Raw genomic sequence first — 17,828 nt, forward strand, 5'->3', positions numbered from 1 at the left:
AGTCCCTCCATTAAGATCTTGTATTGAAGATTAGAGTATGATCTACAAAAAGCACTTAGAACTGCCTGGTACATGACACATGCACTGTTATATAAGTCTTAGCTATTTTTATCAAGGGTAGGACCACGTCTTAGTACCCTGTGTGCAATTCCATCCTGGTTTCTGGCATAGAGGAGATGCTCCAAAAAAGTTGGTTGACTGAATAATGGAATGGATGCATGAGGCTTCTCCCTTCAGGAGACAGATAAGCCCCACACTCTTCTGTGTAACGCTGCTCAGCTTCTCCTCCCCCAAGCAGTGCACGCCCTACAGCTTCCCAGGCTGTTTCTTCTGCACAAAGTGCAGCCAGCCTCTTCCTGCTGCACTTCAGTTTGCAGGTCAGTCCCAAGCCACCAAGTAATCCCAACCAGCCTGGGAGGAGTGTTCTTTTCTTGTGTAGTAAAAATGAATGCTCTTAAAGAGATACCTATCTCTCCATCTTCTTCCAGTGCTTCTTCACCCAATCGTCCTTGTTTTCCTGGTCTTTTTCCCAATCTCCCCATTCTCCCCACCCCTTTCCCATGCCCTTATCCATACCTCACCCACCACTTCTCCCACCTCCTCCTGGAAGCCTTCCCAGCTCTCACACCAGCAACCAGGGCACTCTGGCTTTGTCACCAGTACATTTATAATCAAGTGTGATATGCAAAATATTTTAATATAAACACCTCCCAGGTAGGCAGCAATCAATCAGAAGGCACCAGAGCTGGTCTTGGAGGCCCCCTGCTGTGCCAGATTTAACTCTTTGATTCCGGGAGGAGAAGGTAGGTGGTGGGAGTTAGGAGGAAGGCCTAGAGTGACCAGAGAAGTGGGGAAAACACCTGACACTCCACAGGCTTGGGACAACAGCTATTTTCTAACTGGGACAGAAGCATTTCCAGTATTTTGATAAATGGCCCAGCTGCACAGGAGCATACCCGCTAAATGTCCGCCTTTAAGGCTGATTGTCTATGTCTGAATTCTGGGAAGCCCTCTGTGGGGGCAGCTGATTCACCACATGGTTTTCAAATCAGACTAAAATAGAGTATACAACAACAGAAGACGTATAATAAGGTTTTGTGTCTTTGGATAGGTTTCACTTATTTAGAAAATGACCGGCTTCTGGAACTGCTAACAACTGATGATAATAAAAATAGCAGCCAATATTACCGGGCGTTTACTTTGTCCAGGTTCTGTGTGATGGGCTATACGAGGCTTCAGGAGTGGAACCCCCACAGAGTGATCGTGAACTAGCCTGGTTTGTTTTAATTCACCAAATTGCCAACTCTTGCTCCCCAGCCACCTCCCGCCACATGTACCCAACTTGATAATCTGGTAAAGATGTTGGCTCAAATGTGAAATGTACCTTCCTCTGGAGTCATCCTTGGCCCCTAAGCTAGGTGGAGCTTCCTGCAATGAGTTCACAGAGCGCCTTGAATTCCCCTATCATGGCACTGATCACTCTGTGTTTTAATTGTCCATCTAATATCACAGGCTTGGCACATAGCAGGGGATTAACAAGATTTGCTGAAGGAAAGAAAGGAGGACAAACATTTGATAACACGCATTGAGTGCCGACTATGTGAGGGTCCCTGCACTGTGGGCTTTGAGGAGAAGTATAAGACAGACTAGAAAGACCTGCCCTCCCCCACAGGAAAACACCTAATGCTGTGACATTAATATTTCATAAAGTTTCTGTTTCGCCCATGGCTGTGCATCGACACATTGTGAATGTGACGCTAGGAAAGCTAGACTCTATGAAGTCAAATAGCCACTAGAGTATTTTGTTATGTTGATATATCATCACAATCCACACTAACCAACGTACCTCTGTGACTCAGAAGACATTTATCTTCTATAAATAATTTTCAAATAAATAATAATTAATAATAAATAAATAATTTTCAAATGAAGCATCTGATGCCTGGAAATTAGTTCCCTTAAATCTCTGGAGAGCCGAGGGGCTATTTTTGGTCTCACTGATTTCTCCTAACTGGTACATTTTCACTTAACATATAAAGTTAACAGTATGGATAATCCTTACCAGTGAAGACAGGGCTTGGCCCTTAATCCAACTGACAAACAGCTCTTCCCAATCAGAAGACACAGGTAGTAGAGAAACTAAAACTGCCCAGGCAACCAAATCCATTTAAAAAGAAGATCTAAACATGCTTTGAAATGGCAAACTACAAACAATTGACCCTCTTTGCCTCTCCTCCTCATTTACTAATTTTTATGTTCTGCCTATTTAAAATGGTCGCAAAATTAGGTCTTAATGGCATATGCCAACAGTGCTTGCAGGAATAGGGCGGCCGCATCGGCATAATAATGAATGAGTCACAAATCTATTCACAAAGCCCTGGTGATGGCCCCAAGGCTTTCCAGCCTCTGGGTGATAATAGGCTGCCCTAAATGCAAATCTAGAGATGGGAAGACTCAGAAGCTTTGCAGCTCCCTCTCTGGATGATAAAAGCTCCAGCACTGGGGGAGAGCTCCGGGCTTCACCCCCACAGCCCAGGTGCCACAGTGGGAGGATACATTATGTCTGCTCATATGGTTTTCTGAGAAAAAATGCAAACTCAACTACAGTTCCCGTTATGACTTAGGCCATCCATCTCTACAGCCTAATTCATACTTTTCCTTATCTTGCCCTAAACTCAGTTGTGTAATGACTGGAGGTGTTGGTAACTGCCTATCAGAACTTGTGATTTTCCCTAGTTTCCCCATCTGGCTACTTTTCCAATCTTCCTTATGTCTTCCTAGGCGTTTCCTCCATGCCGTGGAAGCAACAGCAAAAAAGGAACACACCCCAGAAAAGAGAAGATTGAAAATATTCCCCTTTTATCTGTCTTGAATCAGTAAAACATTTCATGCTATTTACCAAAAGAGTATTGCACATATAGACTACCAAAGATGAACTGTAACATGAATTGAACTAAATTACTAATAAACAGAAAGTGCTTATTATAAATTCATACATAATATTGACGATATGAGCAATTGTTCATTTTGATGGAAGTTCTGGTTATCATTTGCTGGTAACGATTCCCCAAATCCGCAGTTTCCTTTAATTCCGATGCTCTTATTTGGTTGTATTTTATTTGCTGTAGTGTGTAGTTGGAACTAATATACAAGGAGCTCATGTAGTTCAATCAGTTTATTTAAATTCAAAAGAAGCCTAAAAGCCTAATCTGTCACTGGCCTGAGAGTAGGGCTATGTCAGTCCCATAGTTAATGTGATCAATTAAGCCCCGATGTAAACAAACATTTTCTTCTCCATATCCTTCCGGAAATGTGCTGGAGGAAGAAGAGAAAGTTCAGGCCAAATGTTACACTCAGCGTTAGCCACCTGACTTAGACCCATAAAAATAGTGAACCAATATAAATCTGCTCACCAACTCAAATCAAGACCTTTATTTTTTTCCCACTTTCAAAAACCTTGAGAGATTTTGAAGCTGTAGGGAAACGGAGGCCGCGAGAGCGTCTGATCCACCCAAGGACTTTAATCACTCAGAAAACGTCTGCTAGACACCTTACATGTCACAAGGACCAAAACGGTGGTCTATAGGATTGAATTTTTTACTTTCAAGCTGTGTACACCGTAGGCACTTAATATATCCTCCTAGACTTAATCGATTTTGCCTTAATTTGCCACTTCTGTTGATGTGCCTCCTGCCTCATCTGTCACGCAGACTTCTCACAATTCTCAGAACACATCGGGACTGTTGCCAACGTATGTCCCTGGTGTCACCTTTCATTGTAACTGTTGGTTTATAAGGCTTTCCCCTTTTACTAGATTAGGAACTTTCAAGGGGAAAATATATGTGGAATAGACAATGTATAGCAAATTATGATTTTTTCAGAGCAAATTTTGCTGTCTCTCAAGCTCTCAGAACCATCAGAAGGAACTGAGATACGAGAATATGATCGTCCCCATTTGACAGATGAGAAAATTGAGGCACAGACTATTATAAATTCTTTGTAAAAGTTCATGTAACCATTTTGGGATGAATCCACAACCGGGATTCCAGGATTTTCCCACTATTATGCATAGCTGCTTTAATCTTTAGATTAGTCATTCCATGTTATTCAGCCCTGGCAAGTTTCAGCAGGAAAGATATCAAAGGAAAAAAAGATCTGAGGCTCTTCTGAAGGGATAAATGGCCAGTGTTGGCATTGATTGTGAGAACAAGAATAATAAAGGGTTAAAGATCTTGGTAGACAGGCCAGAGAGAAGCGCAGTAATGGAGAAATTGAACTAGTATTAGGAGGATTGTTTTTAATACCATGTGTTTTTATCTACTATGCAGAAAAGGTTTTAATAGTATTAGTAGTAATGAAGATGATGATGATGATGATAATAAAACTTACAGAGGGCTTACTATGCGCCAGGGGCTGTTCAGACACTTTCTACGTGTTAATTCTTGATCTTTACCAAAAGTCGATATGAGACAGGAACTATTGTGATTCCCATTTCACAGATGTAGCAACTGGAGACCACAAGCTCCCTCGGCAAGAATGGCAGAGCTGCATTTTAAGCCAAGAGTCCAGTTCCAGAGACTGTTCCTTCACCACTAGTTTAAACTGCTTCTGCAGGAGAGGTTCCGAGACAGAATGGGTTTCAGGAACGTGACTCCAGGACAAGAGCTTCTGTCCTGACATCAGGATTTCACTAAGTTGGTTTCATACGTGTGGAACAAGGGAATCTGAGAGGTCCTTCCACAGCTTTTCCATGGTCAGCTTGGGGGTTCAAAGCAGGCTCCCGCACTCCAAGTATCCCTGCTGGCCGCTTTCAGAGCATGCACTATCTGCCCTCGCTCGTTAGAGTCAGCATTTTCCATTCCACAGCCTGGCTGGCTCGCTTGAAAACACCATCATGTGCTGAAAGCAGTGAGTGGCCAAGACCCAAGTGGAAGAGGGGGATTTCAGTAGATCAGGCTGCGACCCTGGCCCTCAACCAGAATTGTCTCCCAAAACAGCCATTTTAGAGTCTGCTGATCAATGATGTGGCTCACGCCGAGACACAATTCAAATTATCCCCAAGTAATAGATACAGCAGGGGCCTATTAACTGTTTGAATTGTAGATCATATAAAATCCATTGCTTTTCCTATGGAAAACTAATGGAATACAGTCGTCTCTTAGCTATTCCTATGGGCAAAAACTCCTATTGTTAATCCCTTTAACAATCTCCTAATTAATCTGTTTTCTTTTTTGCTTCCATATTTTAATTGACTTTTTCAATTAGGAGCATATTAGGAAAAGATTCTAAAAATTACTTGTTTTAAAATAAGCAATTAGAAAATCTCATTTTCCAATTATGCTTTTTCTTTCTTACACCGACCTGATTCTGAAATCTTTTCTTAGCCAAAGCTGTATTTATTCTATCCCACACCCTGTAATGTAATGGCCACGTAATTCTCATAGCTCCTATCTGTTGTTCTGCCAAGTACATATTACAGTTACTTAGCATCTTTCCTCATCCTGTTGAGAATCAACATGAGTATTCTCTATTAGAATCTTCCATGGTCGCTTACTTTAATAAACTTAATTCAGCTTGAAATTCTTACTTGCTTCTAACCATCCTCCCTAATTTAAGTTTTCCTGGGATAAAGATTATTTTCAGAGGTAGAATAAACTGCACAAATCCTAAGTAAATTCCACCAGAATTCTGTTATTGTTTTTAAATAAGTGGTCTCCAAACAACGCAAACTATAATAAAATTAGAGATATAAAATCTACTAATCAGGGTACAATTTTACATATAACATAAAGCTTAAACCTGATCTTGCTGTTCTCCTGCTTAAAAATGTTCAATGACAATGAAGTTCACACCCCTTAACTTCTTTGTTATCTGGCTCCAGTCTGCTACTTCCTGTTTCATGTCTTAGTATCACACCGCTCCAACCCACACCCCTTCTGTACTCCAGCCTTGAGGAACTTCATGAAAGTCCCTAGATGGTACATTCTCCTAGCACATTCTTTTCCTCTTTTTGTCCTTTTGTATTCTCCCCCTCAACACACACACACACACATAAACACACACAAACACACACTTCAGCCACCATGCACTTCCTTGCCAAGTTCCTTCTCATCCTTCAGGTCTCCATTTAAATGTCACTTCTTCAGAGTCCTTTCCTGACCCACCCGTCTCAATTCTGACCCTCTCCCACCAACCCCTCTCAGCATTCTCCTCCAGAACATGTATCACAATTTATAATTTTACATCAATCTGTGTCATCACTATTTGGCCAATATCCGTCTTCACCACTAGACTGCAGACTTCAGGAAGGGAGGCAGCATATCTTGCGCTCGCTCACCTTTGGTTACCTAGCACTTAGCACAATGCCTGGCACACGGTAGGATCTCAATAAACATTTGTTGAGTGAATGAATGAACGAGACCCTAGCCTGAAAGTATATCAAGAACAATGGCGAGTTTGATCTTACCACTGGTTTCCATACCTGGTGCGTCCCACCTGGGGTGGGCAAAGCCCCTGAGGGTCTATGGAACTCAGGAGCGGCAATTTCCATATTAGTTCCTGGTGTGGGCCTATTGCCTGGCCTTTGTCTGGGCTCCTATTTTCCAGTTCCATAAGACTCTTCACAAGGACCCTGGAAGGGCACCCCCACATCTCTATCCCACAGAAGCTGCATCAGTCCCCTTCTCTAGGGGCTGGACCCTACCTCCCTTATCTCTCCAGAAACAGTGTTTAACCAAAAACTAAAAGGGAGGAAGAATTAAAAGAAAACAAAGGACAATCCTAGCAGCTGTAGGAAGACTATTCCAAGATATTTTTATCTTTATTTCTCGGACTAAAATCAGGAGACATTATTTTTGAGACTTCTGTTTTGTTTCATAATGATATACAAAGACGCTTTACATTTCTGCACCCTGCCCTCTCTCAGTCAGTTATGACAATTTGCTTTGATAATCAATGGTTTTTGTGCAATGATGTGTATCCTGACACATCTTACGCCTTAACAAAAACTTTCTTACAAATTGTTTACTGTGTCAAATAGCTTGTTATATTTTGACAGTAGCTTTTCTTTGTGGGTTTCAGAGTCCTATAGGATCCCTTACTAAAGTTCTGCTGCCTAGAGTTCCCCAGTGCTTGAATTAGTATGCCTCAGACATCCGTGGTGCAACACACTGCAAAGTGTTAATACCAGATTGAACTATGGCTCAGGGCTGTGTCTTTAAATATGGATACTTGCAGACATACCCTGTAGAACTGAAAATAATTTTAAATATATCTGAATAAGTATAATTAAAGAACTTCCATCATATTTTGAAGTGAAAGTTTATTCTACAGAACAACAAAAGAGCCAACCAAAATACAACTAAATCTGTGATCTTGCACTTACTGTAAACAAAATATCATTTACAAATATGTTTCCTTTCCTTGGTAATAGTATAAACACTTACTCAGTGCTTACTCTATGCCAGGCATTTCCCTAAACCTTGCATACTCTCTTAATCCCACAACAGCCCTTAGATGAAAATACAATAATTATTTCCATTGTACAGATGAAAAGACTGATGCACAAGAAATTCAAGTAATTTGCTCAAAGTTACACAGGTAGGTAAGGGCAGAGCCCAACTATGTGCCCAGGCATCTGCCTCTAGAGCCTGTGAGCTTAACCACTCCTCTATTCCCCTACCAATGGATAGGCCCAGGCAAATGACCTTCCACTCCCAAATCCTTACATTTCTTTTGTTATATTTTAAATTGCATTACGCATCCTATTATTTTTTGAAAGATAATGCTAGATTTTTATCCTCCCCGGATTTTAACTATTGCTAATAAATAGCTTGGTACACTAATGTAATTGAGTCAAGTCAACCTGGATTTAGCATCCAGCTCTACCACTTATCAATTATATGGCCTTGGGAAAGTTCCTTAATCCTTCTGAGCCCATCTGCTATTTTGTAAAATAGGGATCATTACTGCTGTTGTAAGGAGAGAATGAGATAACCAGGTAAAAATTGTCTGGCATGTGATCAATAATATACCTTACTCCAAGTGTGTAAGTAAGGACACTAGGAAATTACATTAATTCTCATGAAAAAGAAGGTTCCATCAATAAATTACGAATTCGATGTTGTAAGTCATGATCTATTAGCTGAAAATAGTTTATACAGTTCCCTAAGTCTCAGTTGTACCAAGAAATAACAGAATTTACAAGAAAACCCTATTTTTCCAGCCTAATCAAAATTCTTACGTGCAACTACAAAGCATGGTATTAGCAGACTAGTGATCAAATTGACAATTATATGAGCGAGCACAAGTTAACAGCCAAACTGGTAGAAATGCAGATGTTTCACTAATTCCATCTCCAGTCTATGGAACTCTGCTTTCCCGAACCCCCCCCCCCATTAGGCCCATCTGTACATTTGTGCACTTAGGCCCATAAGTGTACCTTGTATACATGAGCCATTCTGGGTGTCAGCTTCCAAATGAAGTGATTGTACTTAAAGATAGTTTGGATTGAGTTTGTCAGAGAGAAGCCTAGGGTGGCTTATTCTCTGTATAAGAAATATCATCCCGTTCAATTCTCCCCCAACCCTGCTGATAAAGCTCTGTCTTGTATCCCATGACAACCTCCCATCATCAATGATAAGAATGTCCATGGGCACCTGACATAAAGGTAACCAATCCAGAGACTGGTCACATGCTTATGTTGTAGGAACTGGCCCAATCACTGGCCCAATCTGAATGTCTTCTTGGAGATTTGATTTTAGTAAACTAAGAGACTAAGGCAATTGTCAAGGGAGGGCAGAGAGAGAAGTGAAATAAGAGATGCCTAAAGCAAGTTGGTAGGGTTGGAGTGGTAAGGCTGGCAAGTCACAAAGCAATGAGCAAAGGAAAGTTAGGATAAAAACTTTATCCTAGAAAACTGCCCAGAGAAGCAGATGGAGAGCGATTCTTAGACTGCTTTGGTTTAGATTATTTTTCAGGTGCGGTTCCATTTTACCTGTATCTTTACAATAGGCTCTCCAGTGCTTGACCTGGAATGTCTATTTCACACATAGGAAGCTGAGTGAAACATCTACAATATGAACTTGAGACTAAAGAGACACTCTGACATTGCTTCATTTTTATGGAATTTTATTAGCAGAAATGTGACCAATTCCTTCTGAAGTCCCCAGCACCCACCTCTGTGTCCTCCCTGCAGAGGGTGACACTTCTCTAATGTTGCTAACAGTAGGGCCTCTGGACTGCATTGGTTCATGAGCACAGACCACCAGGACTAAGGCTGGACCAACAGCTGCCCTTCTCCGTGGCGGGGGTGGAAGATTCACACTCTAGAGAGGGAGCCTCTGCTGCCAAAAGTGCAGCTGAAATTAGCAGGAGGCAGAGTGAGAACTCCAGATGTTTAGAATTAGGATGACTATAAACAAATTTATTTCCACTGATCCACCAAGCTTGCTTTTTAAAATCATTTTTATATCTGGTAAACAAACTCATATTCTCTTTTCCTGGTTGCAAATAGATTAATTCTTTAGGGAATGATAATACTCATACTGGTTAACACAGTTTGCTGTTCTTTCTCCAGAAATAGCATAATTCATGCATCAATATGATTCTCTCAAGTGGTAGTTTTGAAAACTTGGGAATTCAGTATAAACACTACCATTTGCAATTACTCTTTGAGACTAGTTTTATGCACACCTGTCACCTAATTAACTTTTTTTCACTTTACCAACTTTAACATCCAAATATTACCTAAGCCATAAATGCTCTCCTCTATGTCATATCAAGACATTAAATTTGATAAAAATGTCATGGGAGTGGGGCAGGAACATGGGTAGCAGCTTTTATGTAGCAAACTAGTCAGTTGCAGGTGATTATCTGAGTTTATGTCCGGAAATTTCACCTATGCATCTATTACTAAGGAATGTCCACTCCTATACTACCAATGCCTCTTCTTTGATAGGTTGAATTAGGGATGTTTTCAGCCAATCCAAATACAAATTTCAAGAAGTTCTTACTACTATCCCCACTGCACAAATTTACCACATAATTATTCGTTTTTGTCATCACTTCAGGATGCACAAATCAAGGAATAGCAAGTTCAAAGCCTCCTTTTGATAAGTCACAATAAATATGCTCCTCTGATTGCCTTCCACACTGCCCACACTTTACTCTCAGCAGTCATGTTTCTTTAGAGTCTATTGTCAGAGTTAGAATCCATTAAAAACAACAGCAACCAAAAAATCTCAGGAAGCTTCTCTGCTCAACAGATTTGAGCAAGGTTGATAGTCACCTAATGCCTGATTCACTCCGTGTATGTTCCACCTCTGTTGTATATTCCACACACATGTGCGTATGTGTGCACACACACACACACAGATACATACCTGGGATCCTTGCCCTTGTGTATATGGAGTGATTATGAGGTGGTTGACAACAGAGTGCGAAAGCTACTTACAACAGTCCTAAAACCAAAATGTTCATTTTACAGGGCCGTTGTTCAAGAGAGAACTGCAAGTATCTTCACCCTCCAACACATTTAAAAACTCAACTAGAAATTAATGGGAGGAACAATTTGATCCAGCAAAAAACTGCAGCAGCGATGCTTGCCCAGCAGATGCAATTTATGTTTCCAGGAACCCCACTTCATCCAGTGGTGAGTACACTGCATCTAATGATGCGCTTGGTGATTAAAGTGTTGGTACAAGCAATGCCACATTGACCTAAAATGGCCTCCTTCTACTTTTTCTCTGGCTAAAATTAAAGCAAATAGCTTTAAGCTAAGTAGATGCTGAAAATAGGGTGTTAAAAATTATGTAAATGGAAAAATGTGTGTGGAAACAGTAGTCAAAGACAATTTCTAATCAATATCTGGAAAGTCTGTGTCACTCCAACTCTTTCTCACCAGTAAGCTCCATATTTGAACCATCTTAGAATGGAAATAGTGCTACATTTTCATTTAGAGTATGAATTGATGATCTATGTAAAGAAGAGGTTTTGATGCCTAAAACATTTTTAGCAATGTAGCAGATAGATTATTTAGTTCAATGGTATAATTTTAAGGATGAGGAAAATGTGAAATCAGAGAAGTTAAATGATTGAATTTCATGGAGCTAGGAAGTTGTGGAGCTCAGACTAGAACTCAGACATCTTGACCTCAGTGCTTTCTGCAGTCTGCTCCATCTGGAGCCTACAGCAGCCCCAAAAAAGGCTACCTTCCCCACCTGCACCACCTGTCTCTCAGAGGCCTGCAAGGGGGTGGCAGCTGTGGCAAGGACCACAAGATTAAATGCCTAAGGGAGTTCAGTCTATGAATATGTATTGTGTAATATTTTCTCCCTGATTTCTCAGTGTTTGAAAGAACTTCCTTAAAGGTCTGGAAATCGTTTTAGGAATGAGGCCCTGGGGGAAAGGAGTGCATTTGGCTTTAGTGGATTTCATTTACATTTGTGAATTATGTTTTTTAAAAAAGCTAATTTTTCAAAAACAAAGCCAGTGAAGTGAGCAAAATTTGCTATTTTAAAAAGCTACAGACACAAAAGACTATTGTTTCAAAATCAGTCATTATTGTATGAAAATTCTATGTTATTGAAAGCTGCTAAATTAAAAGGGATAACTACCAGTGAGCCAAATCTTCTTATTGTGTGTCTGTGAGATGAGATGGGGTGGGTGGGGGTGACCCAGGAAGAGAGGATGGAATCTGGGCAGATTGTTGGCAATTCTGCCATCTCAAGGTTTCTGCTCAGGAATGGTGGCACACAGTAGCCAGGAACCAGCTCTGCCCAGAGTAAGAAAAAGTGCCAGGTGCAGGGGGCTCCAAGATAAGTAAGATACAGTCTTTTGGGGGTAGACATACTCATGGAAAGGTCAAAGTGAGATTCAGGCACAGGGAATTATGATTTGGGATGAGGCGGGGAAAGGCTCCTCGGAGGAGGTCCCAAATAAGTGCATCCTAAAGGATGAGTAGGAGTTAGCCTAGATGTAAGGACAACACGATAGCATTCTGAACACATTTAACACTGAACATAGGCATTTAAGTGGATCTATTTAAAACCACACACATGTATAATTTATGGTTCTCTTTATTGATGCATGCATATAAATTATTTTATTAAATTACCTAAATGCTAAAATAATTTAGTTATACATATTAAATAATGTCTATGGGAATAAATTTAGAACCACCAAGGTCAACATAGTAACATTGCATTATGTGTCTCACTCATTTTAATCATTCACTTCTTATTTATTTAGAATTCATAAGGATTGACCCTAGTATTCAATAATGGCAATGTTACTAAGAAAATTCCATTCCTGTTGTTAACTATTAGTTGAACTTTTTCTAAAGTTATATTTATCTATTGTTTCAAATATTAATTAGAAGTTAATAATCATGATTACCCTAGGAAAAAGGAATATTATATTTAAATATTTTAATGGAAGTTTTAAAATCACAAAACCTATTAGAATAAAAAATGTGATAAACTTAAAAATCATCGACTCTACAAACACATAACTTTAGAGTCGCAGGAATGAATTAGTGACCTAACACAGTATAGTAGGCCAAAAAATGGCCTCAAAGGTACCTGGAACCAGTAAATGTCACCCTATAAGGAAACAGAATCTTTGCAGATGTGATTAAGTTAGGCATCGTGAGATGGGGAAATCCTCCAAGATTAAAGACAATCACGGGAGATGGGGAAATCCTCCAAGATTAAAAACAATCACGGGATCCTTATAAGAGAGAGGCAGAGGGAGAGTTGACATATACAGAAGAGGAGAAAGGCAATGTGACCAAAGAGACAAAGACTGGAGTGATGTGACCGCAGACCAAGGGATGCCAGCAACCACCAGAAGATGGAGGAGACAAGGAATGGATTCTTCCCTAGACCCTCTAGAGGGAGCATGGCCTTGCCAACACCTTGACTTTGGCCCAATGAAATTGATTTCAGATTTATGGCCTCCAGAACTATGAAAGGATAAATCTTGTTTTAAGCCACTAAGTTTGTGGGAATTTGTTAGACCAGCCACAAGAAACTAATACATGCAGAAACTGCTTATAACAAATAAATTGATAAACACAGAGTAGCAAGTATCACTCCATTCTTAGGTTTCCTTCTAAGCTAAACTTATCTAAGAGCTATCAATATGTTTTCCACTTCCTCTGTGTCCCATCCACTCTGAACCCATTCCACTGAAATCTTTCACCAATGACCTCCATGTTGCTAAACCAATGGTCACTTTTGCCTTCATTGTATTTGTTGGACCTCTTAGCAAAATTCAACACATGTAATCAATCTCTCCTTTGTGGAACACTCCTTTCTCTCTGATCACTCCTTCCTCCTCTGTCTTCTTTGCTCAGTATGTGCCTCTACTATATGTTGAGGCTGCTATATATTAAATTCCCAGCACTGGACATCTCTTTCCATTTACCCTCTCCTTCGTGGTCCCATCCATTCCTTTGACTGTAAATCATCTACAAGCCGAGGACTCCCAAATGTATGTTTCCAGTCCAGACCTCTCCTCTGAGCCCCAGGCTCATATTTCCAACTTCCTACTGGACTCACTTTTAAATTTCTCACAGGAACTTGACATATTCAAGACCAAATTCCTTATTTCACTACATTCCCATATCAGTAAATGCAACCAGTAGTTTCAAACCAAAACCAAGCAGACTCTCACACACATTCTCACAGCCAGTTCATCAGCAAGTCCTGTCATATCTGCCTTCGAGTCCATCAACTTCTCTACCTCCAAGCACTTTCATCTGAGCCATCATCTACCTTTCTTTCAAAATATTTCCTTTTTCTCCCCAAAGCCCCCTGGTACATAGTTGTATATTCTTCGTTGTGGGTTCTTCTAGTTGTGGTATGTGGGACGCTGCCTCTGCGTGGTCTGATGAGCAGTGCCATGTCCGCGCCCAGGATTCGAACCAACGAAACACTGGGCCGCCTGCAGCGGAGCGCGCAAACTTAACCACTCGGCCACGGGGCCAGCCACCTCTCAACTTCCATTCTTGCCTTATTCCGATGTATCCTGTATACAGCAACCGGAGGAATCTTTTTAACACATAAATGACATCATATCACTCCCTTACTTAAAACCCTTCAATACTGTCCCATCTCCCTGGAGCCTAAATATGTAACCTTGACTGCGAACTATAATGTCTTCTGTGATCTGGTCCCCACCTGGCTCACCAACTCATTGTGGGCCACTCTTCCTGTAGCCAATGAGACCAAACCAAACTGTCAGTTCTGTGAACACAAAAAGCTCTTGCCTCATGGCCTTTGCTCTTGAAGGAAGTATCCAACTACTCTTCACATGCTAACTTCATCTTATTCATGAGGACTCCAAATCTATCCCCTGTGGCCCGCTCCAAATCCCCATCACTATCAGCGAGGCCTCCTAATTCCTGCTTATCCATAAAAATGAATTGTAATCTTATTTGTATGTTTGTTCTTCCCAATTAGGATTTAAGTTCAACAAATGCACACACAGTGTTTTGGCACCATGTCTGTACCAATAAGTATTTATTGAATGAATGAAAACCCAAACCATTCTTTCCTCTTATCACTCTTCCATCTCAAATCCTCTATATTTGAAAAGTTCCCTTCACCTTATTCTACCTAGCTGCTTTTCTCTCCCCAATTCCTGATAGGATATAACAGTAATTCTTTTCCTTTACTTTCCAGCACACGGTCCCCCCAATCCCCCAAACACACAGCCTTCATCTGTACACTCAAAAAGCAAGTGGGCAGCCTTTAGTAGGATAGAGATTTAAGAGCCTAAACGATCCAGTCCTTGGGGACAAGGTCTTGCATTGAGTATTCTGCTCTCCAGAGATGCTTCTGGGAGTAAAGCGAGGAGGCTTAAGGGATGCCATGTTTTAAGCCTTTCAGTTTGAGTGTCAAATACCTACCCTTTGAAGTCAAAGCTTTCTAAATGTATGAACTCTCACGTTCTCATTTTAAAAAGCCAATTGACTAGATTTTAGAGCCATAAAATACCTCAGGCCACTAAGTCATTACCCCCCAGCACTGGCCCTTCCTTGCCACTACAAAATATCAAAGAACACACATGCACATGTGTGTGCATGCATGTGTGTAATCTTTGAACCTGGATCTACTGATGTAATGTCCTGAGAAAGAAAAGTGGAAAGTGAGAAACTGAGGAGAGAAACACAGGAATGTGGAGTGAAGTACAGAGGGAAGAAATAGCAAGACCAACATTTTTCAGAAGGGATTTTCTTCCAGAAGACTTTCTGCGGCTCTTGTCCTCTGGCCTCTCTAGCTGCAGTTAATGCTGAGAGATGACAAGGATCAAATAGATCCTGTCTCAGACAGCCTGGCAACAGCCCTTCTACAGAAACCACACAGTCATTTCTCCCGAGCTCTAGCTGGTGTGCTTCCGGGAACAGAATCACTTGGAGGTGCTGCCCTTCTCTTTTCTCAGCTGCCAGCAAGAACCAAATTCAGACACCAGGATATGCTGTTGTCGGACTAGACTCTACCTCCAGAGATTAATTTGAATCCAGGACCCGAGAACCACTTTTTGGGGGCGGCAGCACCCAACACGGCTATTCAGAGCAGCCCCACACCTCCTATCAGTAGAAGGCCCTGGCAGATCCAGGGACACAGCTCCCTGCCGTGGCTCTCTCTTTACTCTCCAAAGACTTAAAGGGCAGCTGGCGTTTTTTTCCTCTTCTCTGGAAAAAAATCTAGTGAGTGCCGAGGAGTGGAAATAGCCCCAGATTAGGAGCCAGGAGTCCTGGGTGTTTGCCTTGACGCTGCCTCAGTAGCATTGACCTTGAGTAATCCGTTTAGTCTCTACGTTAAATTGCTTTCACCTGTAAGACTGTGCAACTCTCGCTGCCACACTTGCTTCTCATGGATATTGAGAAGATTAAGGAAGACAACATGTGTGAGAATGCTTTGAAGGCAGCCGAACCTTTCACAGATGTAAGGTATTACTGTCAATAATAATAATAATAATAATACAGTGCCCATCTCTGAAAATTACCATAACTGTATTTTTTTACTAATCAACTTCAATGAAAAACTATATTAAAAAAAGAGAAAATATCTAATTGAATCTGTCTTCATGAGGCCTATGAACTTTTAACTTTCAGTTTCACATGAAGGAAAATATATATTTTCCCAGCCCCTATTTCAAAAAAGAGAAAACATTTGCTACAATTTAATAAGATTTAATACCTCTATTATTACATTGCTATATTGACTTCATTCCTGTTATAGAATCAATGAATAAGTTGGGGGAAAAAACTTTATTAATACTAATTTTTATACTACTAAAGATAGCTGCAATTTATTGAGTTCTGACCATGGGAAGTGGGAGAGAAACAACACCTTGTTCAGCCCAACTCTTTAAGCTAAGTCGTTTTACTTCCCTTCTGCGGATGAGAAAACAAAAGCTCAAAGAGGTTAATTTCCTGCCCAGAATAAAAATTAATAAGTGGCAGAGGTCTGGATTTGAATTCAGGCCTCTCTTAGTCTAAAATTTGTGTTTTGACTTTTAAATAATACTCTCTGTGAATTACTTACAGCTGTCATCAATAAAACAAACAGCAACATTCATTTTAGATCATTAAATTAGATGAACAAGTTACTTATATTTTAGAAAGCAAAATTTAGCTAATTGCAGTAGATCGGTTGATATCCAAAAAGGTGTTGGGAAATGAGTTTTGAGATTCTGACATCCTACTGAGAGTCACGGTACAAGCTGTGCTTATGTCACCATACTGACCCTGGCCTCAAAGGATCCACAGGAGGAGGGTTGGGATATGTGCTTCTATAGAAAGCCAAAGATTCAGGGCTCTTTTCTCTAAATGTTTACTTTCATAATTAGTCTCTGGGTTAAATTACACATTTAGTAGAAGGTTTTTTAATATTTATTTTCACTCCTTGCCTATGACAGTGGTTCCCAAACTGAGCCACACATCAGATCATGTAGTAATTTTTTTTAAAATGCAAATTTCAAGGCCCCTGCTTAGACCTATTGAGTCAGAATTTGTGATATCTCTATTTATGAAATTCCCCCCAGGCATTTCTGATATAGCTGGGTCTTTGAGTCACTGATCTGTTGTGATTTATGACCTTTCAGAATTGATTTTTTAAAATCCTAACATTATATAGTCCTTAAACCATTTAAATCACTTGGCTTTTTTCAGTAAGCTATAGTTACTGAAAATCACAACTTTCTATAATTAGGACTCAATGGGTTGAAAATGGAAAACATACACATATAAAATTTTGTAGAAAGTCAGGGAAGAAAAAAGTCTTAACTGCCATCTATTCCCCATGTTGAGACCTCACGTTGTAACTTTCTCCCAAGGTGAATTTTAAGTCTGAGCCGTAAAAGATCTAAGAGCCCCCAGCGGGAGTGCTGCAGCACAGCTCTCTAAGACCATTAGAATCACCTCTTTCAGCCCTCCGCCTCTCCAAGAACTCCCTGCACAAACTATCAATAATTCACTGTTCTCTAACATGATCATTTGTAAGAGATATTTTTCTTTTATTGCTGTCAACAAAAAATTGTTTAATAAACATAGATTATTTTTCCCATATGTTCAACAACTCATTCAGAGCCAAAAATAGACAACAAGAATGTTACTCACAATGTATAAATACAGAAGTAGCATGACATGGCCAACAGCATAGTTCGGTATAAGAAAATTGCATTAACATGTGTTTTCAAATATCTGCAAACTGGTCCTAAAAATAAATAGGTTAAAAAGCATCCAATAACTGCAAAAAACAAACAAAAATCATTCAGGTCCAATTCAGTGTAAAATTTATTCTAAGAAAAATCTTTTT

The 17,828-nt window shown here is 40.3% G+C and overlaps 1 protein-coding gene across 13 annotated transcripts in view; it reads left to right on the plus strand.

Moving 5' to 3' along the window:
* MBNL2 (muscleblind like splicing regulator 2) overlaps positions 1 to 17,828 on the plus strand; it is a 154,190-nt gene that overhangs the window by 91,912 nt on the left and 44,450 nt on the right. For all 13 annotated transcript variants that reach the window (XM_014864873.3, XM_014864869.3, XM_014864871.3 and 10 more), the window contains one exon: positions 10,487 to 10,651. In XM_014864873.3, coding sequence (XP_014720359.1) covers positions 10,487 to 10,651 — 165 coding nt within the window. The remainder of the gene's footprint in view (positions 1 to 10,486; positions 10,652 to 17,828) is intronic.

This window comes from Equus asinus, chromosome 11 (assembly GCF_041296235.1).
Source record: "Equus asinus isolate D_3611 breed Donkey chromosome 11, EquAss-T2T_v2, whole genome shotgun sequence".
In the NCBI taxonomy this organism is placed as follows: Eukaryota; Metazoa; Chordata; class Mammalia; order Perissodactyla; family Equidae; genus Equus; species Equus asinus.